This window comes from Panthera uncia, chromosome E1 (assembly GCF_023721935.1).
Source record: "Panthera uncia isolate 11264 chromosome E1, Puncia_PCG_1.0, whole genome shotgun sequence".
Taxonomy (NCBI): domain Eukaryota; kingdom Metazoa; phylum Chordata; class Mammalia; order Carnivora; family Felidae; genus Panthera; species Panthera uncia.
In genome coordinates, this window is record NC_064814.1 from 16,519,551 (window position 1) to 16,544,860 (window position 25,310).

Here is a 25,310-nt window from a genome sequence, read left to right on the forward strand (position 1 = left end):
AACTCAGACTTCTTACAAGCTCAGAACAAAAGGTTCTTTCCTGTCAGATGCCTGGCAAGACGTACCAAGAGCCTGGGGGTAGGAGGGAAATGGGGTTTCCTCCCCTGGAGATGTTAAAGAGATACCCCTCCCCCACATCGTGGCTCCCCCTCTCCCTCCCTCTACCTCCCACACTGTGGGCTTCCCATGGGCAGTGTCCAGAGGCTCCTGGAGGACCCTGGCCAAGCGGGGCCTTGGAGATCTAATACCCCCTTACAGAGACAACATACTCTCAGGCACATAGCAAAACACCCAAGGGTGCCCACTGCCCTGGGCACACCTAATAATGGGGCAGACACAGCAGGTCCCACCCCTCAGAGTGACCAAGCTTAAACCTGCTACAGCATAAATTTGTTTCGAGTAACTTTCCAGTTGGAGGGAGTTAATGGACATTTTAAATTAAGAAACAGCTTCCTTAGCGTGCCAACAGGCAAACAGCAGGCAACAAATGCTCTGTGTGTTAAATGTGGAACTGAGCCATTTCCCATTGTTTAGCCTGTATATCTGGGCTTAGAGGAGGAGAACTGGAGTGGGCAGGGTGGCACAGAGGAGCAGAGCCTGCTGGGAACTCTGTGATTTGAGTGCTGAGCTTCCCAGTATAAGGCTTTCAGCCCCTTCCAAAGCTGGGAGAGATGCCTGCTGAGGCAGGAAGGGGCCCCTTGGGTCCTTCTTCCCCCTGCCCCCATGGTCCATGGCCCTGGGCTGCGGCATTTCCCTCTCAGAAGGGAGAGCATACCCTGCCAGCAGTGTTCTCAGAGGTCTGCTTAAAGTGGGGAAGGGGTGGAGGTGGTGCTCTTAGTGACATAAGGTGCCTCCATGGGGAGCAACCACACAGGGACTTAGCTCTAGGGGCTCATGGCTCCTCTCAACCCTTTTAAAGAGCAGATGATCCCACCAAACTGCTGTCAAGCACCAGAATCCCCAACCCAGGATGGCAGACATCCCCCCACTCCCTGCTGTCCCCACACCCCCTGCTGCTGAGACTGCTGCCACAGAAGCTAGAGAAGCTTCCACCCTACAGCTGGGGGCAGAGGTGGGTAAGAGCAGGCTGGCAGAGCAGCACAAAGGCCCCTTCTTGAGGACTGAGGATGCAGTCCAGGGCATGCTCCATGCAATCCCGTCCCTGCCGGCATTCACAAAGCCACCACCAGACTCACCAGATTCACTCCCACCTCAACTTTGGAGTGCCCCAATCATCACTTGGCTCATTCTTTCAAATCTCAACTCCTAAGACAGGCCTTCCCTAACCATCTGATCCAGCAGCTGGAGTTGAGGTTGTGATGTAGGGAGAGACTTTGTGTTAAGTGTGTCCGTGACAGCTCTGGGAAACCACACCTGGCGTTCACCTTGTTCTTTGGCCAAAAGCATTTAAAGAGCAGGAAGAACCAAGACAGTGAGAATACCTCATGAATAGGACCTCAGAGTCCCACCGGCACCTGGCTGATCGGGGCTGCCCTTACTAGGGCTTCCAGATTGAGAAAGATGGATTCCCAGTTAAATTCGAATTTAATTTTTTTTTTTGTTTGTTTGGCATAAGCATGCCTCACTTCATGTAACATACTAAAAATGTGTTCATCATTTATTTGAAATTCAAATGTAGCTGGGTATCCTGTATTTACCTGGCAAGCCTACCTTGCTCCTATTTGGGAAAGACAGGAGAGGGGCCTCCTGGCCATTCTGGCCCCTCCCAGCAAAGCTTCCCCATCCCCAACAGGCTGAAACAGCTAGTTAACTCCTCAGCACGTGCTGCAGACAGAGGCCTTAACCTTGGGCTGCAGAGAATACAAAAGGCATAGGAGACCGGGTTCCCCAGGCCTAAGGTTCTGCAAAATGCACCCAGAATTCATTCGCTCTTTACAAGAATTTTTATCAAGTCCCTTCAGTGTGCCAGGTGCTGGGTGATCCTGGGAATGTATCCGTGAACATGACAGGCACAGCCCTTTCTCTCAGACCTTAGTGCGTAGAAAAGGTGCTTACCCCAGATATGAGGGTCAAGGAAGGCCTCTGGGGCCTGGGACATCAACTCAGAGAGCTACAGGACAAGCAGGGGTTAACGTGGCAACGAGACAGCAGGGAGAGGGCAAGAAGGTCCTGGCCAAAGACACAGCTAGAGGGACTAGAGCATTCTGCAGGAAAGAGGAGGTGGCCTAACTAGTTCCCCCTCAGGGCTCCTGGGCCACTGCCAGGAACCAACATGCCTGAACCAAAGCCTGCACCAGCTCTGGGAGGTAAGCCTTGCCTTAGGATGGCAAATAACTGAAAGACACATACCCTGACCAGTATACAGAGGTGGGAGCAGCCTGCTGCTGGGGGTGGCACCATCAGGCCCACTCCCTGAAGAGCTTGCTCCAACTTCCTTGAAAAGAAAACTAGTCTGAGTCTGAAAGCACATGGCTACTTTGATGAGCTTAAAATGGAACTATAATCACTTGGAGAAAAACCTATCTTGCAGCTTCCGGGGCAGCAGCCCCAGCAGGAGCAGCCAGAGCGTCCAGCAGAGCAGCAGCGATGGGGAAGGAGTGGCAGCGAAGCAGGGGACTGGCCACTGATGAAGAGAGTGAGTCACCTGGCACCTCCAGAATTCCAGGGGATTGGGCTGAGGGACGTCACAAGCTGTGGGGCCCAGGCTGACCCCCAAGGTGGTCCAGTCTGGGAAAGCAGGATTCAAGACAGACAAGAACAAAACCTGCTCACAAAGCAATGTAACCCCGCAGGATGGACAGAGAAGCGGTGACAGTCAGGAGAGTCAGGCCAGCTTTCACCGCTGCCGGGCTCTGAGGGACAGGACGTGGGTCGGATAGGCAGTGGGGACCAGCCTGGTGCAAGAGGTGGCATGATGGCACTGGGTGCCCGAGGTGGGAGGCGATGGAAGGGGTGGGCTTTCCAACCTCTCTTTGTGTTTGTGTGCAGCCCCCTGGGGGAGGGAGGGATCAGCAGGACATGTTTCCCCTTCGCCTGCTCTCCCTTCTTCCCTCCCTCTCTCCCTTCATTTTTCCTTCCTCCCTCCCTTCCTACTCTTCTTCCCTCCCTTCTTTCCCTCTCTTCTCTTCTTCCCTTCCTTCCTCCCTTCCCTTCTACTCCTTCTTTTCCTTTCTTTCAGCAAAGGTTTATTGGGCACCAACTTGTGTCAGGCCCTGTTCCGGGCCCTGGAGAAATAGTAATCGATAAAACAGAAGGTCCTGCTTTTATGTGACTTATATGAAGTGGGGGCATCAGATAATTGAAAAGGAAACTAACAACACATATACACACGTACATGTAAATGTACACCGACACACAGATCTAATTGTGTGTAGCAACAAGTGTTATAAAGAAAATAAAGCAGGGGAAGGGCTGGAGTGTCACAGGACAAAGACTCTGAGGAGAGAGGGGTAGAGGTGCAGGCCCCATGAAGATGTAAGGGAAGATAAGTCCAGCAGAGGGAGGAGGGAGGAAGGGCAAAGGCCCTGAGGCAAGAATGTGCATGGTCCTCTCCATCCTGCCCTACCCTCTAACACTGTCTTCCCCAACAGAGGAGAAACTGTATACAGAGTAGAAAACGGCAACGTAAACAGATTCTCAGGGAGAGCAGAGGGTGAAGGTGTGAGGTGTGTAGCAGGGACCCCGCAGCAATTCCTGGGGTGTCTAAGAAGTGTCCATAGGCTCATAGTTGTAGTTGTATCTGATTACTGGTCATGTCCTTCACTCAATGGAGAATCTGGACATAGGGTCACAGTCAGTGAGGCGCCGCCAAGCACCCCTTGTCCAGGCTGGCCTGAGCAGGAGGCATGGGAGCCCAGCCCCAAGACCTCACTCCCCTGGGCCAGCCCTCCCCTTCAGGAAGAACACGTGAAGAGGTGCGTGTCCCAGTGGCGTCTTCAGTCCCCACCTCCCTGCTGTTCTCTGTGAGTAGGCCAGTCTGTCAGTCAATCAACAAACACTGAAGACCTGCTATGTGAGTGCTAGGGGCATTCGTTGTGGAGAGCAAGAGAGACCCCAAGGAGCAAGTGTGTGAGCCTGGGGGTGAAGGGTGGCCGGAGCCTTGGGTGTTGCCAGCAGAGGCGTGGGGAGGGAGGGGATATGAGGCTGATAATGATAGCCACCTCATCAACTCCACAAACCAGCCATAAACTGCAGACCCAGGACTCTTGCACTTTGTTCCAAGCCCTCTACAGCTCTGAGTTCTCATCTTGACTCTGAAAGCCATGCTGACTCTGGATCCATCCCCCCTGGTTCTCGGCCAAGCCTCTCATGACAGGAGAGCAGCAAGGGAGTGGGGGCCGCTCTGAGCTCAAAGTGCAGGATGACCAAGCCATGGCCCAGAAGATGCCCCAGTGTGACCTGGGCAGAGGCTCAGGCAGTGTTCCCCAGTGGTGGCTTTATGGCAGCCCTCTCTAAGTCAGACCTCAGCTGAACACAGAAGAGCCAAAAAGGGGGGCACTCATATAAGGCACTGTCTGATGAGTGCACAAAGGCTGGTGACTCTTCCAAGGTTATAACAAGTTAGCAGCACACCTGTCCTAAGTCAAAGGCTTCACTTAACAACCTGGCTCCACCCCTCCCACCTCCGTCCTGTACACTCCTCTTGGCCTTGGCCATCACCTCCTACCTGGAGTGCTCCTATCAGGCCAACTGGTCCTTGTCAAGAGCAGATTAGATTCGAAGGCACCTCGACCTTGGCTCAGAACCTCCCTTACCCAAGAAGCCATGTTCCTTTGATTCCTCCCACCCAGTGGGAGACCCTAACAAGTGGGCTGCTACCAGGGAGAATCATACCCCCCAGCTGGTCCCCCAGTTTGGATTGATCCTTGTCTCTTGCCTCATCCCCTGCTGTGGGCCAGTCATACCTCCTGCTCTAGCAGGGATGCAAGGACCCCTTTCCCAAGGGGATCCAAGGGGCCAGAACGCCTCTCCTGCCCTTACTGCAGCAGGTGACTCTGGGTAAGCTTCCTTCAAAGTGTCACCCTAAAGTTCAGGGCCCAAGAATGTTGCCCAAGGGCTGGCTCACAGGTTCCAGAACCTAAGGCTGTATCTTTAGAAGGCATAGATTAGATACTACTTGGAGTCTTTAATAAGTCATCCATCCCAACGTATCATTACTATGAAGTGATAGCCCTTTACAGCTTCAAGGACAGTGTCAGGTCCTGACATTGATGGGACTTTGAGAACTCTCATGTATTCTGAGTTTTTCTCCTCATCCAAGGGCCTCTCCTCATCTGGTAAATCCAAGCACCATCAGGGCTTTTTAGACAGAGGGCTCAGTCCTGGCTTCACTTCCCTGTAGAGTCAAGACCCAGCTGCACCTGCTTGCCTAGACAGCTCTACACAAGCAGATGTGGTGGCCCCATATGAATGAACTCAGCTCCTGGGCTTTGCCACACCCCCTAGATGACCAGGCCCACTGCAGAGCCTGGTCCCAGGCAGGTTCCTCCATGGAGAGGCTTCTCCCCGGAAGCTCTTCACCCTTCTTGCAAAGCTGCCCATCAAAGGAGGTCTGCTAAGATAGAAGGGTCTCAGCTCATATTCTTTCTTCCTCCTGTTCATGTTAGTCAACCCCCCTCACTCTCAAGGTGGAGGGGTTACAAGGTGGCCTCTGCCTGGCCGCAGAAGTCCACTGCCACCTACCCCTCAACATGAGACTTTCTGTCTGACATCTGCATAAAAGGCCTCTCAAGAGGTCCTTCCTAAAACAAACTACTACAAAGTAACTAAACTAAAGACGAAATGTCATCTTCTTCCCTAGGGGTCCCTCCTCTGACCCATCTTTGGTGCCTTAAGGGAGTTTGTTTATTGAAGGGCTGTCAGGGAAGGGGCAGTGAGGCCAGGCAGGACCAGGGTGCTGCCTGGGCTGACAGCAGGGCTGGAGGCCCCTCAGGAGTCCTGAGCATTCAGAGGACTTTGTCAGGGCCCTGGACTTACTAGAGGCGAGGGGTGGACCCTGAAGTGAATTTGCCTCCTGTGCTCTGGGTCCCACAGTGAGGACTGTGTCAGAGCCAGCAGGCAGGTGCCTCTCCCCCAGCCCAGTGGGAGGCTCGCCGGACCCCCAGCTCCAGCCTCCCACTGCCGCCACTCTGGTGGCAACTGCCCCCCTTCTCTGTGCGTGCCCCATGTTTGTCTCTACTGAAACAGACCTTGTTTCACTTCTCTCTGCCTCTCTCTCTCTCTCTCTCTCTCTCTCTCTCTCTCTCTCTCGGTCTCTCTCCCTTCCCTCTCTGTCTTCCTGTCTGACCTGAGGTTCCCTGGGCTGCTGGGAGGCAGATGATAATCTCCAGCACTTCAGAGTGTGGGCAGTTTCCTGGCCCCTCTCTGGGAACAACGCTTGAGATACACACAGCTGCAGGAAGGCACACACGGGGCCCATAGTGCTTTAGGGACAGTTAGATGCCACAGCCCCCAAGCACCTGAGCTCCACACAGAGGGGGCTGGGGAGGAGTCACTGCCACCCAGTCAGGCCCTCAGGGCAGGAGAGGGATGGCAGTGCCGAAGTCCAGGCAGGCATACAGGCTGACCGCTGCAGCCAGCGAGCCCTGGGCGCCCCCACAGCCCCTCACTGCCACCACAGCCATGCCTGCTGCAAGGGAGGTTGGAATCGATTCGTTCTAGTCAGGATCTCAGCAAACCTGCTGTGTACATGGGAGGCCACAGCTGCACCAGGCTCTAGAAATGTATGAGGATGCCCAGTTTCTACCACCCAGAGCTCCATGGGGAGACATGTGAATGACCACAGTCCTACTCACTGAATACTGTGCTGAGTGCCAAGGCCTTGCTTTAGGAACAGAAGGGCAGGTCGGGCCTGGAGGGACGATGTCTGATGAGCAGGTGATAGGAGGAGGGGGACATTGCAGGCAGGAGTGAGAAGCAGGAAAGACCCCGGGGCCTGAGAGCTCAGGGTCTGCTTGATGTGCCAGTGGGCAGCTTGCATAGACTGCTGAGTCAGGAGAAAGATGGAATCTGACTGGAGTTGCAAACACTTTAGTTCACCCAGTAAAGACTTTTTTTTAAATATGCCATTTTCTCACATACACCATCTTATGAAAGAAGTAATATTTTAACTACCAAAAAAACAAAAACAGAAAGGATATTTGGATTAAAAGATATTGTGACCAATAGGACCAAAACAGGACAGCTGGTGACTTGGCTAATATATGCCGATTGGCTTTCTATATCTGACTGTTCTTGTCTCACCCCCTTTCTTGCTGACTATTAAACACTTTATCAAGGCCAGAGCTGCCACCAGTGAGCCTCTGGGAGCATTGATACCTGTGGAGGTAGGGCCAGAAATGAGGATGTGGAGGAGGCAGGGGGAGGAAGGACTTTGGACTTCACTCCAAGGAGCGTGGATTTTATCACTCAGCTGAAGCGTGGGGAAGGGTTTTGCAAACGGATGCTGTTTTCAGGTTTGTGCTTTAGGACAAGTATCCATTCCCAGGCTGTGTGTGAGAATGGGCTACAGAGAGAGAGAATGAGGATGAGAGCAGAAGGGAGGGCCTGCGAGAGATGCTGAGGGTCCATAGGTGGGACAGTGGCAGTGGGTCTTAGAGAGGGCTGGGCACTGCAGTGAACAGGTGGGGCAAGAGGAATGCACAAAGCCAGGAAGAGGCAGGTGTCATGCCTGTGTATGTTCCTGCCGGGACGGCAGCAGAGGTCACCTCACCAGGAGCAAAACCAGGAGAAGTGGGTTTAAGATTTGGGGTTAAAAATAAGAACATCTAAAGGATATGGCACTTGACACGTCCCACAAAAGTGGACGGAGACAGCATTGTGGAGCGGAGAGAAGGAGGGGACAGTGGAGTGGCTCATGGTGGCACTTATCCGACTTTGCATTTGGCCTCCATCACTTGTGTGACCTTAGTCAACTTACTAACCTTTTTGTTAGTAAAAAGTAAAAACCCTTCATTTCCTCTCCTGTAAAATGGGAATCAAATGTAGCTAAGCCATAGGATTGCTAGGAGGTTTGAATGAATTAAGAAATGTAAAGCACTTAGATGCCTGGCTCAATGGACGTGGCCTGATTTTGTACACTGTCGTATCTCTAGCACCCACATAGCACCCACAGCCTAGAAGGGCCATTAATGTTGGTGAAAGGGAGGGAGGAGGCATGATTGGGGCAAATGCCAGGCCTGGCTTCGCAGAAGGACAAGGGTCTGGAACAGTACTTTGAGTGTTCCTGAGTCCTCTCCAGGCAGCCCTCACTTGCCTCTCCCACATTCACCAAACAGTGATTGAGATAGAAAATTTGGTGGGCTTGGGGAGGGGGAGGGACTCAACACCTCCTGAAGTTCTCTTGGGTGGATGTCCTCTGGGGCCCAGCAGCATCTCGACACCCAGAAGGCAGGCAGAGGAAAGGGGCAAAGGATCCCGTGGAGGGCGAGTGGACCCACAGCAGCTGTGGGAGTGAGGAGAGCTGGCCCCTCCAGTCGCCCACCTCCTCACACCAAAGGACCAGCACCCTCCAAAACCAGGTCTTCATCTCCTTTCCCTCCCACCATCCAAACCTGCTTCTGGAATGTTCCCCTCCTAGGAACATGTCACCCCCCCTCACCTCCTCCTCCACCTCCCCTCAACCAGTCAGCTCCTGCCTCCTTTCATCCCCACCTCCCTTGGCGCACCACTGAATCTACCAGTTCCCTCAGTCTCTGGGGGGCCCTAGGCCACTGTCTTCTCCTGTCACCTCTGCACGTTTGCTAGCCACATCTTCAGTGGTGGCTCTGAAATAGGTTTGTGGTCAGGGCACTGCCCAACCCAAAGCCTTCCTGAGGAGGAAGACTGACTGCCCGCCTCAGCTTTGGCAGCCTCAGCCTGCTTTTCCAGCCTCTGCTCACCTCCTAGTGCTGACCAGCATAAGTTTGTTCCCTCCACTTCAAATGTGAGCCTTCCAACAGCTGGTCTGACCAACCCCTACCCCTTCTTTCAGGGCTCAGCCCAAGCGACACCCCTAGCCAGGGCTCAGGACCCGTCACGTCTTGGATCATCCAAGATCATCCAGGTAGTCTGTGTTGATGAGACCATCGCTCGCACAAGCACAGTGGTCTCAGGAGATATGTGCAGAGGAACAAGTGAGAGAAAGAAAAGTAAAGAGACGTTTTTAATGAGGACCAGGCAAGATTAGGCAATAGGAGACAGGACAGATATGAGTCAAAGATTACTCAGATGTTCCTAGCCTGGGGGGTGGAGACGGGTCATCACTGTCCACAGCTATGGAGCTGAACTTCACCCGGGGCCCCGAGTGAAGAAACGCCCCTGCCCCTTGGCCCTGCTTCCTGGGAGTCAGGGCCCTGACACCCCAAAGGCAGAGTGTAATAGAGACAGGGTCCAAGGATGCTTACTTGCCACAGCGCATTGTCCTTGGAATGCCAACTTGGAAAACAAAAACAAAAAACGATAGCTTGTTTATTAAATTTGTGCTTGACATGAAGCTACAGGGAGACGTGAACGCTAAGAAAACTTTCTCCGAAGGGAGGAGTGCTGAGCCCAAGTGCAGAGGAGTGAATTCTACAGATACTCTGCATTTTAGAAGGTGAAAATGCACATAAACAAAGTAATTTTTCACATGAAAAAGATCTGAGGGTTTTCCTCAGCTCTCAGAGTCGGTGTGAGCCACAGAGCTGACAGGGCTTCCAGAACTGTCAAGACACTCTGCAGCTGCACCAATAGACTCAAGTTAACTGGATCAGGCCCCCCTCTGCACCAGTTAGACCAGCCCCGAAGCTTTCCTCAAACAAGGGCATGCTGTTCACGAAGGATGCGGAAAATCTGCAGTCTGTTCACAAGAGGGTGATCAAGTGCAGAGGAATCTGGAAACCATCTCTTCCCAGGAATCAGTGAAGGTGCTGTATTTCTTCTGGAGAAAAGGAGACACGGATAGACCTGGATGCTACTTCCCATGTTAGAGGGTGGTCATGTCAAAGACAGAAAAGCCTCACTAAGTGTTTCTCTAGAGAGCAGTGAGGAACAGCAAGTATAAATGATGAGGCGGGAGACACAGTTAGCATAAGAAACAGTTTCTAACAACTAGAGCAGTCCAGCCCACCAAGGTAGTGAGCTTCCTGGCCCTGGAAATGTTTAAGTGGGGGCAGGGTGATGTCAGGGCTACGGTAGGCCTCGCTGGCAAGAGAGCCGTGGTTCCCAACCATTCCCCCCCCCCCCAAGCATCCCACTGTTAAGGAATCCCATGTTTTGAAATATTGTATCTATTTAATAAACTATACTGCTTCAAAGTAAAAGTTCTCCCATTTTAATAGTCGAAAACCTCTACACTGTCAATCATCTGATGCTTAGGCAGGTGAAGCCCACTGAATAGAGGAAGAAGTGCTCAGCTTTGGGGAGCTGGAAATGCTTCTAAGAAGAGGAGGTGTGCCTTTCAGCCAGAGCTCCCTCTTCCAGCAAGGTGCCAAAATGACCACAAAGGGAAGGAGGAGAGGCACAGGTAGATGTTCTCTAGGCCTTCTAGAAAGCATGGAGTTGGTCCTTTGGCCACCTACATGCAAGTCTTTAAGAAAGGTAAAATTGTAGACATCAAGGGAATGGGCACTGTTCAAAAAGGAATGCCCCACAAATGTTACCATGGCAAAACTGGAAGAGCCTGCCGTGTTTCCCAGCATGCTGTTGGCATTGTTGTCAACAAACAAGTTAAGGGCAAGATTCTGGCCAAGAGAATTAACGTACGTACCACGCATATTAAGCGCTCCCAGAGCCAAGATAGCTTGCCGAAATGTGGGAAGGAAAGTGAAAAAAAGAAAGAAGCCGAAGAGAAAAGTACCTGGGTTCAACAGAAGCGCCAACCTGCTCCACCCAAAGACACATTCTCGGGGAGAACGGGTGGAAAAGACCCTGAGGCACCAGAACCTGTTCCATAAGAATTCATGGTTTAATAGGTGTAAAAATAAGTAAGTCAATAAATAAAAGACCTCTGGACTGGTTTTAAAAAAGGGAGGTCATGCCAGAGCTGGGATTTGCAGAATAACTTGGGGTTCTGTGAGCCAACAGGGGGATGGTCTGTGGGGCAGGGAAAGGCTCAGGTACAGAAAAAGCTCCAGAATACATCACTGAGTACAAAGTGGGGCTGCCATGAGGCTGGGGCAGGAGGATGCAATTAAAAGGGATGTCCGTGCTCTGCTCTGGAGCTTGTCAGTTCAGTAGGGGCCAGGCTGGGGCTTCGACCAGGAATGGGGCATGATCTACAAGGAGTGAAGAGATGCTAGCCAAAAAGGGAGAAAATAGACAAAATCCAACTACTTTAGAAGTAAGACCTTCTGTGATCAAGAGACACCCCAAGGAAATGCAAACAAGTCACAAACTGGGAATTATATCTGCAGCACATTTAAATGACAAAGGACTACTAGCCAGTGTATTTGACCAACTGTATCAATCAAGAAGAAAAAGGAAAAAACTAAATGGGCAAAGGAAACAAACAGGAATAGCACAGAAGGGGGAGCACAAATGTCCCCTAAACACATGAAGAGGTGTTCAACCTCATCAGCAACAAGGGAATGAAAATATGTCCTACCCAGAGAACTGGAGCACATGTAAAAATTGGACAATAGTAAGTGTTGGTGAATATACAGAGCAACGTGGGAGCTCTCATCCAATGCTGGTGAGAGTGCAAATCAGTGCAAGTATTTTGGAAAGCAGTTTGACATTGGGACTCCCTTGAACTTTTGCATGTGAACATCTACATACCCTTGACTCAGCAATTTTACTCCCAGTATATTCCCTAGAGCAATATTTCTCAATGAGGACCAGTTTCGTTTTTGTTTTAATTTTCAATCTGCTGGGGGAACAATACTTTCATAAATTATAATGAGAATGAATTTCTAAAAAATGAAGCGAAAAAAAGACCTATAATATACAAGCCCTGATATTTTATTATTCAATTCAACATGCATAAAGTTACTTACATATACCAAGGAGATATACACAAGAGTGCTACTGGCAAATTGTTTTGTAACAGCAAAAAAACAAGAGGTAACTCACATGCCCAGTGACAGGATTAGAGATTGGGGAAATAAATTGTGTCATCATGATGGGTTATGGACTACTCTACAGATGTAAATATAAATGAACTATAGCTCTATGCAACAACACCAACAAAGTCTCATAAACATAGTTGTGAGAGAAAAAAGCCTCAGAAGACTGTAATATGATACCTTTTTGGAAAAAGCTTTATCAAAGTACAATTTAATTTACATTTCCATGTTGCAGCGCGATTCACCCAGCTTAAGTGTACAATTATTAGATTATTTAGAGAATTGTGCAACCATCACACTATCTAATTTCAGTGGGGGGGTGGGCCACATCAGTGGGGGGTGGGTACTTCCACCACTTCAAAAACACCCCTCATGCTTATTTTTAGTCACTCCAGCCATACTCATGCCCTGCCCCAGACAACCCCTGACCTATGTTCTGTCTCTCTAGACCTGACTTTTCTGAACATTGTATATAAGTGAAATCATACAACATGTAGTCTTTCATGTCTTGTTTCTTTCATTTAGCATCATGTTTTTGGAGTCCGTCCGTCCGTGTTATAGCTTGCATCAGAACTTCATTTCTTTGTCCGTTCCTTTATGCAGATACACCACACTTCGTTTACTCATTCACAAGTTGGTGGACATCACAAGTGGTGATTTCCACTTGTCAGCTATTTTGAATAACACTGCTTGGCATGCAAGTCTTTGAACAAATACGTGTTTTCATGTCTCTTAGGTACATTCCTAGGTGACACTGTTTTTATAAAACTCTAAAACAAACAAAACTAAACAGTGTGAAATACACAGTACTGAAACTATTCTTTAAAAGTGAGGAGAGCTGGGACGCCTGGGTTGAGCGTCCTACTTTGGCTCAGGTCAGGATCTCATGGTTTGTGAGTTGCAGCCCCGCATCAGGCTTGCTGCTGTCAGTATGGAGCCCCCTTTGGATCAGCCGTCCTCTCTCTCTGCCCCTCCCCTGCTTGTGCTCTCTCTCTCTCTCTCTCAAAAATAAATAAACATTTTTTAAAAATGTTTAAAAATAATAAAAAATTAAAAATTGAAGAGAGTAATAAACACAGCATTCAGGGGAGTCAGATGGGGGTGCATGTGGAGAAAAGGGAAGGACTAGTCTCAGCTAGACAAGAATAATATTGGAAAGTGAGTTTATGGTATTCATTTTATTATGCTTCAAAAAGTACATTACATTCTATATCAAGTATACATACATGTTTATACTATTTATAATGTACATATATTACATAAAAAGACATTTTTAAAAATGAAAGGCTACCTCCAATACCCAAATTCCATTCATCCCAGGATAACCAGGTCCCTACTCCAGCCGACAAGATTAAACACGCTCTGGCCACCTGTCTGCCCTTAGCCTGCTCATGGCTCCCTCTGCTTCAGCCACCGAGGCCCACCCCCCTGGCTGTTCCTCAAAGGTGGGGACTAGCTCCTGCGGGGTCCCTGAAGAGCCCCTCCCCAGATGTCCACAAGGCTGCTGGCTGGCTTCCTCCAGGGCCCTCTTCCCTGATGCCCCAGGTGGAACAGCACATCTGCACGTCCTCCTCTGTGTGCTCCAACCGCAGCCTCATTTATTTTGCAACATGACATTGTCATCTCCCCAGCACAGACACACATCCAGCTGGGCTGTTTAGCTCTCTGCCGAGACCCCAGCATGCAGAAGTGCCTGGCTATAACATGGTCTCAGTAAATACTTTTAGACTGAATTAAAGCAGCCAAGCTTGTGATCAGATGGAGATTACTGGTGTTATCCAACAGAGCTCTTCCCGTGTCCACCAAAAGCACGAATGGCACGCTTTAGGTAACCCATGCCGTAGACGCATCTGGGGGAGATGTATGATTTCAGTTAGAAAGCTGGAGGTGTTGAAAATGGTTGTCTGACCCTCATGAGCACCTTCAAGAACGCTAGGCATCCAGGATCCCATCTGGAGGCAACTGGGCCAGGCGAGACTGAAAGTACTCTGCAAACCTAGGATTCCACGTTTCCATGGCGGGGTGGCCTCTGGAGGAAAGCAGTCCTACGGTCCTCACCATCCTAATCCAGACCTCAGACAGATAACTCCAGAAGGCAGCTGAGCATGCGCCTAGGGCCCAGGGAGGTCTGGGCTGGAGGTGTGGATTTGGAAGCTATCTCCAGCTTCAATCCCATGATCTACCCTCATAATCTTTTTTTTTTTAAGTTTGCATTATTTATTTACCTATTTATTTGTTTATTTATTCTTAAATAAATGTAATCTCTACACCTAACAAGGTGTTAAACTCTCAGCCCCAAGATCAAGAATCATATGCTCTACTGACTGCGCCAGCCAGGTGCCCCCTAGTTAATTTTAATTTAAAAACAGAAGCAGTAAAAAATATCTTCCCATTAAACACAACTTTATTGCTTTAGTAGGACTACATTCCACTCTGGTGAAAATTTAGCATCCAAATTGTGATGTGTAAAATGCACACCAGATTTTTTTTAAGTTTTTATTTATTGATTTTGAAAGAGAGAGAGCACGTGTGCAAGAGCAGGGGAGGGGCAGAGAGAGACAATCCCAAGCAGGCTCTGCACTCTCAGCTGGGAGCCCCACGTGGGGCTCGAACTCAAGAACCATGAGATCATGACCTGAGCCAAAATCAAGAGTCAGACACTTAACCGACTGAACCACCCAGGCACTCCAATGCACACCAGGGTTTTAAGACTTAGGCTGCAAAAAAAGGTAAAATATCTCATTACTAATTTTTGTATTAATCACATGTTGAAGCGATAACATTTTGGATATATCGGTTTAAATAAAATATTAATTATTAACTCAATGTTATTAAAATGTTAATAAAATGAATGTTACCTCTTTTTTTTATTTTTTTAAATGTGGTTACCAGAAAATTTTAAATTATATATATGTAGCTCTCATTATATTTCTGTTGGACAGACATTTCCATTATCACAAGAAAGTTCCACTGGACAGTGCTGGTTGAGTCTAAACAAACCAGATTCACCTTGGCCTCCAAGCATCCTTGTTAGTCCCCTCCCACACTGGGCTCCTGCTTTCTGCCAGGGGGGTGGTGGGGTGGAGGGGTGCCTACCTCTCTCAGAGTCTGCCTTTCTCCAAAGGAAGCTCTCTTGCCTGTCCCCTCCAGCCTACTTGAACCTTCTTCCTCTGGACTCCTTAGCACCTACAACTTACACCAGCCTTAGGCACGTGGCCTCAGAGACCTAATTTTCTCTTCATCTCAATCTTTATATTAAAGGTAATCTTGTATTTCTCAGTGTCTTGCATATAAAGAATGCTGATGATTTTTATGATATTAATAACATATTGTGTATGATGACTGACAAGGGATGGGTCTTCATTTTCTCACAATGCTTAGATGGGGGGATGGGTAAAAGTGTTTACAGCCATTTCACACATGAGGACACTGAGGCTCAAAGAGATTATTTTGCTCAGGTCGTAAGACATATAAGTGTGGCCCAGCTTTTTCTGGCTCCTAATCCAGTGCTATTTCCCCTATACTTTGCTTTTGGTGCCTATGTGACTTAATGCTGAATAAATATAGAAAAGAGAGATTAGCATGGATTTAGGAAACTAGACCTTTTCATGGGCTGGGCTTTGAGAGATGGGTAGGTTTTGGCCAAGCAAACAGGAGTAGGTGGGTATTCAGTAAGAGAACCACAGCTTCTCTGAAAACCAATCAATAATCAGGAGATTGCTTGATGATCATAGAAACATAGAAGTAAATATTCGGGCATATTTTTTAATAACAGCTTTATTGAGATGTAATTCATATACTATAAAATTCCCCCTTTCCAAGTATACAATTCAGTGGTTTTCAGTATATTCACGGACTTACCCAACCCTCACTGCTAATTCCAGAACATTTTCATCATCCCAAAAGAAACTCCATACCATTGGCAGTCACCTCCATTTCCCCTCCCCCCAGTCCCTAACACCCACTAATCTACTTTCGGTCTCTGCAGATTTGCCTAGTCTAGAAGTTTCATATAAATGGATTTATAAAATATGTGGCCTTTTGTGACCGACTTCTTTTGCTTAGCATAATGTTTTAAAGGTTCATCCATGTTGCAGCATATGATAGCATCAATACTTGTAGCATATAATCAATACCTCATTTCTTTTTATGGTTGAATAATACTCCATTGTATGAATATACCACTTTTTGTTTATCCATCCATCAGTTGATGGACATTTGGGTTGTTTCCAGTTTGGGGCTATTATGAATAATAATAGGCTTCTTGGGCATTTGTGTGAAAGTTGTTGTGTGGCTGCGTTTTCAATTCTCTTGGGTATATACCCCAGAATGGAGTTGCAGGGTCACAACGGTAACTCTATGTTCAACGTTTTGAGGAACTGCCAACCTGTTTTCCAAAGTGGCTACCACCATTTTATAATCCCACCAGCAATATGTAAGGGTTCCAATTTCCCCACATCCTCAACAACATTTGTTATTGTCTATCTTTTTAATTTTAGGTGTCTTGGTGGGTGTTAACTGGTAACTCAGTTTGAGGTTTGATTTACATTTTCCTGATGACTAATGAAGTTGACCATCATCTTTTCATGTGCTTATTGGTTATTTGGTTGTCTCTGGTGAATGTCTATTCAAATCCTCTGCCCATTTTTTTTCAGTTATTTATTTACCTATTTATTTGTTTTGAGAGAGAGTGAGAGAGAGAGGGGTAGGGGCAGAGAGAAAGGGGAGAGAGAGAACCCCAAGCAGGCTGTGCTCTGGCAGCTCAATGTGGGGCTCAAACTCACGAAACTGTGAGATCATGACCTAAGCCAAAACCAAGAGTCGGACGTTTAGCTGACTGAGCCCCTCAGGTGCCCCTTTATGCCCGTTTTTTTTTGAAGGTTATTTATTTTGAGGGAGAGAGAGCACACAAGTGGGGAAGAGGCAGAGAGAGAGATGAGAAAGAGAGAATCCCAAGCAGGCTCCTCACCATCAGCACAGAGCCCAACGTGGGGCTTGAATTCACAAACCAAGAAATCAGAACCTGAGCCAAAGTCAGACACTTAAGCGACTGAGCCCCCAGGTGCCCCTCTTCTGTCCATTTTTAAACTGAGTTATTTGTCTTTTTGTTGAGTTGTAAGAGTTCTTACAACTCAAGAGGGACACAAGTCCCTTATTATATGCATGCTTTACAAATATTTTCTCCCATTTCGTGGGTTGTCTTTTTCATTTTTTTTTGATGGTATCCTTTGAAGCACAGAAGTCTTTAATTTTGATGAAGTCTAATTTACCTAATTTTTCTTTTATCACTTGTGCTTTTAGTGTCATATCTAAGAAACTACTACCTAATCCAAGGTCACAAAGGTTTATATCTATGTTGTTTCTTTTTTAACATTTATTCATTTTTGAGAGGGAGAGACAGTGATTGAGCGGGAGAGGGGCAGAGGGAGAGAGACACATAGAATCAGAAGCAGGCTCCAGGCTCTGAGCTGTCAGCACACAGCCCAACGTGGGGCTCGAACCCATGAACGATGAGATCATGACCTGACCCAAAGTTGAACGCTTAACCAACTGAGCCACCCAGGCACCCCTATATCTATATTTCTTCTAATACGTTTATGATTTTAGCTCTTACATTGTCTGTGATCCATTTTGGGTTAATTTTTGTAAAGGATATGAGATAGGAATCCAACTTCGTCTTTTGGCATGTGGAAATCCAGTTTGTCCCAGAACCATTTGTTAAAAAGACTTTCTTCCCTTTCCCTCCACCCCATTTAATTGTCTGGGCACCCTTATCAAAAAGTCAAGTGAATGTAAATGTAAGGGTTTATTTCTAGACTCTCAATCTTATTCCATTTGGGAGCATATTTTTCTAAGCGATTTTTTTTTTTCCTCGATCTGTGGTAGCTGGTGATTTCTCCTCCCCTGGAAGAGAGGTGGAGATATTGAGTGATCTCCCAAGCAGACTGCATTTCCTTTGTTGGGTCAGGCATCCACAGCGCTGTGCACTGGCCTAATCACAGTGACCTCCTCCTATAGGAATCAGAAACCCCTCCATTGTTTTGATGGCAGCCAGGAAGCAGCTGACTGACCAAAGGACCTTATCTCTTTCCTACCTCTCAAGGTTATTGCAAATATCAAATTAGATAATTTCCACAAAAGAATTTAGGAGGTCTAAAGTGCTATCCAGATGTAAGGTGTATTCTTACTATAGCTCTCCCTCATGAATAAGAACCTAAAAAGAGAGTGAGAAGTTTTTAACTTTTACTCATTGGGATCAAGGCAGTGTCAATGTTATTGCAAATTCCCGATTAGTGAGGTCTGGCTCTTCCTGTTGTTCTTGTAGGCTGTGAGCCTCCCACCTGGAAAGTGAATATGATTGGTGTTTATTCCTTTTATCCACGTCCCCCCTTCCTTGAATGAGGGCCTACTTTGTGCCAGGCACTGTGCTAAGCTCTAGGAAAACCCGAGAATAAGGCAGACAGAGTCTCTGTCTCCTGGAGTTGATGGCGTAGTAGGGAAGCAGCACCCCTCAACAAGCTATTATAGTAAATGTGACCGTTAGAGAGGTGCAGTGACGCCTCCAACCAGCCCTGGTATCAGTTTGTTCCACGCAAACCACAGGGATTAGACTATCTTCCCACCTGTTTACCTTTCTTCTGTGATTTTTTCGGCGAAGCAGAGGCTGCTCCATGCCGAACCCAGATGTTCTGTAGACATCATCACAATGCCACACAGACCTGAGAGGGGACCAGCCTGCTCTACCATCGTCCTAGATGTGGTTCTCAGGAGCTCTTCAGAGGGCAGCCCTGGCTGAAACCTGCCTCCATCCTGCTTTCCTGGGGTTTCTTTCCTGAAGACAGAAAAAGGCTCCCTGGTTACAAGCTAAGCCTCACGCTCTTTTTGCACTGCACCCATCCTCCTCTCCTCCCCCCTCCTCCAGGGGCTGAAAGGGTGTCGCTCTCACCACCCCACCCCACCCCCACCCCACCCAAGCCTCCGGTGGAGACTCTTCCTTCCCAGAAAACAGCAGCTCACTTGTGTGCCCCATGGCTCATTGCCCTCATAGCATGGAAAACCAAGCTATGAGGACCCCCCGAGAGCACCTTCCTCTTCAACCCACCTCTACCCCCATCCTCCTCCACACCTGTCTTCCTGGCACTGTGTCATCTGACAAGACGGCACCATCTCGGGGTTCCTCAGGTCACGGCCTCCTGCACATGCTCCAGGACGAGGTGAGCCCATGTGTCCCTCAGAGCTTCAGGCTCCATCCACACGTGGGTACCCAGGATCCCCAACTGCCCCAAGCAGCTGAACGCCTTGTGGGCGCCCGCGCAGCTCTCGACTGCTTCTTTTCCTGCTGCTTCTGCCCTGCCTCTGCTTCTTCCAGCCTCCCCTCCCACACCCTTCTCCACATATAGGGTCCTCCCACCTCTGGGGACGGATGCCCCCAGGAGGAGTTAGGGGAGGACCCTCAGCTTCCACAACCTGGGGAGATGCCATTCTCTCCCTTCCCTGTGCTTGTCACTTGGAGGGACACGTGGATGAGACAGGGAAAGAATGAGGAGTGTGGAGGCCTGAGGTGACTTGGAGCCAGCCACTCAACCTGTCTTGATCTCTTCATCTGTCAGTGAAGGGGTACTTCCCATCAGGAGGCTCATCTCTAGCTCTCAGAGCCTGCAAGTCTGTGTGGTTTTTTCTGTGTAAGCGACTGACAGCTTGTGTCCCCAGGGGGAAGAGGGCGTGTGTGCCAGCCCTCCCGTCCCTCTATGCGAACCCTGTCACAACAGCCCCTTCCATTCTTCCCCCCTTTCCCGGTAGTCCCCCACTCAGTGTGCAGGTGCGCCGGGGGCTCTGAGCATCTCTGCGGCACCTCCCCCGGGGCGCCTCCAGCCTCCAAAGCCGAAACTTTCCCCGCGCGGGTGCAGGCCACACCCCCTCCCCCCAAGGCCTGGCGGAGAAGCCGGACCCGGTGACTGATCATTAACCCCATCTCTGCTGCACCAGCGGCGCTGCGGACAGCTCCCCCACTTTGTCACTCGGGAACCCAGAGAGGCCTGGGGCGGTGAGGCCGGAAGATTGAGCATCGCAGACCGCCGGGCTCCCGGGGGCCTGCGCCGAGGCTGGGTGATGGCAGGGAGAGGGCACCGTGTGCAGACTTGGGTGTTCCAGCAAACTGCTGGCTCCCTCAGCCTCAGAGGTGTGTGTGTGTGGAGGGGTCCCCCTTTCAAGCTTCCTCTGTGAGAGCCTGACCTGAGCCCCCTCCGCCACCGCCACCACCCCCCCCCCACGCCCCCGGCTGCAGTTCGCAGGGGGCCGCCTTGGCCCCTCCCCGGCCAGTCGCCCCTGCCCGGGCGGGCCAGGAAGCGTCGGTCCCCGCCCCGCTCGGTTAGGCCCGCGGCTGGGGGACTTTGGAGCCGAGGAGGAAGCGCTGCGGGGCGGGGAGGTGGGGGTGTGTCGGAAGGCGGCGGCGGGGTTTTATAATCCGCAGGGCGGGCGCGGCGCGGGAGAAGGGGCTGCTCCGCGTCGTACAGCGCGCACCGCGCCATGGGGGCCGCGTCGGGCCGTCCCCGGCGGGGGCCGCTGCCGCCGCTGCCGCTGCTGCTGCTGCTGCCGCTGCCGCTGCTGCTGCCGCCGCCGCCCGCCGCCCTGGCGCTCGACCCCGAGCTGCATCCCGGAAACTTTTCCGCCGACGAGTCCGGGGCGCAGCTCTTCGTGAAGAGCTTCAACTCGAGCGCCGAGCTGGTGATGTACCAGAGCACGGTCGCCAGCTGGGAGTACGACACCAACATCACAGAGGAGAACGCGCGGCTCCAGGTGGGCGCGCGGGCCCGGGGCGGGGGCGGGGGCGGGGCCCGGACGCCCAATCACAGGCCTGCGACCGGGCGCTGGGGGGCGGGAAGTCACAGCTGGGCGCGCGCCCCCGACCCCTGAGCCGCGGGGACCAGGTGAGAACCCGCCCGCGCCCCCAGCCCCGCTCCGCCCCATCAGACGCGCGGTGGGTGCCCAGTACAAGAACCAAATGGATAAAGCTGGCTCCTCCGACCTCGACCCACCTCCCCTACCCCCCCCAGGTGGCAGCTCCCTGGGATGACCTCGGGCTGGGTCAGCGGCAGTCTGCGCTGAGGGTGCCCACTCTGCTCTGGGTCCTCATCCTCTGTAGCCGAAACCTACCCCTGTCTCCTGTTCCTGTCACTGCTCACCACTGTCTATTTACCCTCTCCTCCACCTGCCTCTCTTCTAGCCCCAATTTCTGCTCCACTGCCCACCTTAGGCAGATTCCCCCAGTTCCTGACCCCGAAGGCCCCAGAGGAGGGAGCGGTGCTCCCGCAAGCCCCAGTCTCCAGGCGCCCTTGGTCTTCCAACCCTTCTCCAGTGCCATGGCCTCCCCTGTATCCCCTCTGGTGCCCATAGGAGGAAGCAGCCCTGCTCAACCAGGAGTTTGCTGAGATCTGGGGCCAGAAGGCTAAGGACCTGTATGACCCAATCTGGCAGAACTTCAGTGACCCGATCCTGCGAAGGGTCATCAGTGGTGTGCGCACCCTGGGCCCTGCCAACCTGTCTGTGGCAAAGCGGCAGCAGGTGGGCCTGGTGGACCTGAGGGGTGGAGGCAGAAATGGCCAGTGTGCCTTCCAGTGCTGCACTGTGGTGGTGGTGGTGGGGAAGAGCCTGGCAGGGAGGGACCCTGGAATCTGTATGCACCCTGATTGTAGGGGAAGCCTCTGTAAGCACAGAATGGCTTCCTGAAACATTGATTTTCCTTGGAGATGGGGTATAGAAAGCAAAATTCAAGTAAACAGATGAAAAGGGGTTTTTCAAAATTTCTCCATAGTCTGGTTGGATTAATGGGCTTCCTTAGAAAGACTGAGGAGGACTGAGAAGGCATCAGGCCAGAGAGTGAGAGGGATTTGCCCTCACTGCAAGGCAGTGGCTGAACTTGGACTTGAACCCCATCCCAAATTCTAAGGACACTTGTTTCCACCTCCACAGGCTGCCTCCACCGGAAGGGGAATCAGTGTGTTAGTGATCAGAAGTGCCCTGAGTGCCACTGAGTGGCCTTGTCCAAGCCACATCCCCTCTCTGGGCCTCCTTTTCGTCCTAGCAGAAAGAGGAGGGGGCAGCCACATTACCTCTGGGGGCTGTTCACTACTAACATTTTCTCAACTCTAACTCCCCAGTACAACTCTCTGCTAAGCAACATGAACAGGATCTATTCCACGGCCAAGGTCTGCTACTATCCCAACAAGACTGCCATCTGCTGGTCCCTGGACCCAGGTATGGCTCTGTCCCTACTATCTCTCTCTGCTGGGGGTTCCCGGCCCTTCCCCACCCCACCCCACCCCACCCCACCCCACCCCTGCAGCCCTGCTGTACCCATAAAGAGGGTATGTTTAATGGGAGGGGCCGTGGAGGGAGTGGGTAAATCCAAACCCAAAGGCGCTGACCTCCAGTTGAGGCTGGACTGTCAGATGCCCCCGCACCCTTGCTTCTCTGGGCAATCTGATTTCTGAAACCTCCAGCCTCCAGCTCCCATCCCCCCCCCCACCCCCCCCCCCATGCGTTCTTTGGCCTCTCCCATCCCTACTAGCCTTCCTCTTGGCTGCCTGGTTTTCCCTTTTATGGATCCTCTCAGTCTCCCAAGAGCCCTCCACAGGCCTTAGACCCTTGTGACTTCTGCTTATACCTTCCTATTCTCCGCCCACACCCTACTCCATCCACTAGGCAGCCTGAGGTTAGCCACTGTAACCAATGAGCCATGAAGAGTCTGTCTGGAACTGGCCTCTGGGTGTCCTCCTTTTGTCCACCTCCCTTTCCTAGGGACAAGGGCCCCTCTTGGGTGCTCTCTTTGTATAGCTCCCAGTCCCATCCCACCCAGCCTATAGGCAACCCTTGGCTTTGGGGGCATCATGATGTTGAGGAAGCAGGTAGAGATGGTGAAGACCAGCATGGGTGCTTTATTGAAGACCGTCGCTGCCTTCAAAGGAAGCACCTGACCCCACTCACCTGTGTCTCAGAGCTCACCCACATCATGGCTATATCAAGAAGCTACTCCGTGCTGCTCTATGCCTGGGAGGGCTGGCACAACGCTGTGGGCATCCCGCTGAAACCCCTGTACCAGAACTTCACTGCCCTCAGCAATGAGGCCTACAAGCAGGATGGTGAGTTTACCCACCCCATCCGTTGTGTGAGCACTGCCCTTCCCAGACGGCAACGTGCTCTCCCATCATCTACTGTCCCCACTGAGCCCAACCCCAGAAAGAGTAAGTGTTGCAGTGACTCTGTACACTGACCCAAGGTCGCACAGAACCAGCTCGAGCCCTGTCTGCCTTCCTCTGGGCTGCTGCCTGGCTCTCACACTGGCCCTCTTGCCTGCCTCTCCTGTCACACCTCAGAGCCCCAGCACTCGTCTTTGCCTCTCCGGGATCTATTTAGCTAGAGTTGGAATGACCCCTAGTTGGAAAATCACAGAGCAGTGGTCCCCAGGCCATCTTTTCTAAGTAGCTGGCGGATACATGGGCCGCAGGCTGGGAGAATGGCGAAGAAGTAGCTGGGCATGGAAGTGCCAGAGCCTGGGACCTGAGCTGCACCCCAATACCACCCCTGCCCCCTCCACCAGGCTTCTCAGACACGGGGGCCTACTGGCGCTCCTGGTATGACTCACCCACCTTCGTGGAGGATCTGGAACACCTCTACCATCAAGTAGAGCCCCTCTACCTGAACCTCCATGCCTATGTCCGCCGTGCGCTGCACCGCCGATATGGGGACAAATACATCAACCTCAGGGGACCCATCCCTGCTCACCTGCTGGGTAAGGGCATTGCCTTGCCTCTATGCATGTCCCATGGATTGTCCTCCTCATGCCTCACATTTTAGAGCATCATCCTGTCCACTCTCACACACGAGCCCACGTAGCTCACCCCATGACCCCATATAGCAGGCGGCCCTTCTCATCACCATTACTGTTCCTACTTTTCAGACAGTGACTCTGAAGTTTGAGGTGCATAAATGACTTGGCAGAGGGCAGAGAACTAGCAAAAGGCAGAGCTAGGAATCACACTGAAGACTTTGACTGCATCCAGTGGGGAAGGGATAAGATTATGCCCCAGGGTGCAAGCCCAGTGGCCTTGCCTCAGGGTTGGGAGGCAGGGACCCCGGCACCACCAGGAAGGACCCCAGCAGCATCATGTGGGCTCACACCGCCAACCCCAGAGATCCTGGAGCATTCAGGAGTCTGAGTGGGACTGATCTAGAAAATGCTTGGTTCAGCCGGCCGAGCAGGCTACCCTTGAGTTCCCAGGGCCCAGGTGCCAGGGACCCAGATAGCTGCCCAGCAGCACATATGGGGAAGCAGGCAGGGAACTAAGCTATCTGGCTCCCCTCCTCTGTCTAGGGGACATGTGGGCCCAGAGCTGGGACAACCTCTATGATATGGTGGTGCCTTTTCCTAACAAGCCCAGTCTCGACGTGACCAGCACTATGGTGAAGAAGGTAAGTTTCGAGTCAGGCCAGGGTGGGGGCAGCAAGAAGTAGTCAGACACGGGGAGAAGGGCAGGAAGAAGTCATGTGAGAGAGACGGGTAGGGCAGGGACCTCAGTCCTGCCCTTTCTACATAGCAGCAGCCTTGAGTGTGTGTACAAGCAGTGATCTGGGGTCTGTGTCCTGGGTGAGGTGCCAGCCCCTCCTTCCAGGATCCCACAGGTGGGGTGAGAGCAGCCGTCTACTTTTGTTTATCCACTATGGTTAGTAGGGGTCCTGCCTCTGGGAAGGGAGGCCACAGAGCAGAGATGCCCTTCACGAGCAAGGAGCGAATCTAGGTGGGAGACCCTTAGACCCGCCCCTGGGGCAGCCACAGTGAGCTCCCTCTGCTGGTCCCTGACCTGGACCTGCACCACCACCCCCCCAAACCAGGGCTGGAACATTACGCACATGTTCCGAGTGGCAGAGGAATTCTTCACCTCCCTGGGGCTCTTGCCCATGCCTCCTGAGTTTTGGACAAGGTCCATGCTGGAGAAACCAACCGATGGGCGTCAGGTGGTGTGCCACGCCTCTGCCTGGGACTTCTACAACAGGAAAGACTTCAGGTCTAGACATGGGAGGGAAAAGGGGGGTTTCTGGAGCTTCAGGAAGGGTGGGCAGCCTGGGCACAGGAAAGCCATTTCCCAGGCCAACCTCTACCCCAGCCCCAACACTGTTTGGTGGACTGGGTCTGTTCCAAGGCCACTGGGCATATGAGACCGTCTAGGCCACCTTCCCTTAGCAGCTTTGCCGGGGAGCAACTCTGTACATTGGAATGGAGGACAAAGGCCTGAGTGTGGGCTGGGACAGGGCAAAGGATGCGTATGTTTC

At 51.3% G+C, this 25,310-nt stretch overlaps 1 protein-coding gene and 2 long non-coding RNA genes across 3 annotated transcripts in view; 2 read left to right on the forward strand and 1 right to left on the reverse strand.

Moving 5' to 3' along the window:
• The window catches only part of LOC125926664 (uncharacterized), a 19,797-nt gene extending 1,066 nt beyond the window's left edge, over positions 1 to 18,731 (forward strand). The window contains exons 2-3 of the long non-coding RNA XR_007459128.1: positions 2,492 to 2,596; positions 18,646 to 18,731. This is a non-coding gene — a long non-coding RNA (uncharacterized LOC125926664). The remainder of the gene's footprint in view (positions 1 to 2,491; positions 2,597 to 18,645) is intronic.
• Positions 18,206 to 25,310, reverse strand: part of LOC125926663 (uncharacterized) — an 8,659-nt gene continuing 1,554 nt past the window's right edge. The window contains exons 2-3 of the long non-coding RNA XR_007459127.1: positions 24,891 to 25,047; positions 18,206 to 18,816 (exon numbers count right to left, since the gene is read on the reverse strand). This is a non-coding gene — a long non-coding RNA (uncharacterized LOC125926663). The remainder of the gene's footprint in view (positions 18,817 to 24,890; positions 25,048 to 25,310) is intronic.
• Positions 20,480 to 25,310, forward strand: part of ACE (angiotensin I converting enzyme) — a 20,655-nt gene continuing 15,824 nt past the window's right edge. Inside the window, exons 1-7 of the mRNA XM_049636319.1 lie at positions 20,480 to 20,780; positions 21,378 to 21,545; positions 22,142 to 22,238; positions 22,979 to 23,122; positions 23,581 to 23,772; positions 24,355 to 24,452; positions 24,873 to 25,045. Coding sequence (XP_049492276.1) covers positions 20,511 to 20,780; positions 21,378 to 21,545; positions 22,142 to 22,238; positions 22,979 to 23,122; positions 23,581 to 23,772; positions 24,355 to 24,452; positions 24,873 to 25,045 — 1,142 coding nt within the window. The 5' untranslated portion in view covers positions 20,480 to 20,510. The remainder of the gene's footprint in view (positions 20,781 to 21,377; positions 21,546 to 22,141; positions 22,239 to 22,978; positions 23,123 to 23,580; positions 23,773 to 24,354; positions 24,453 to 24,872; positions 25,046 to 25,310) is intronic.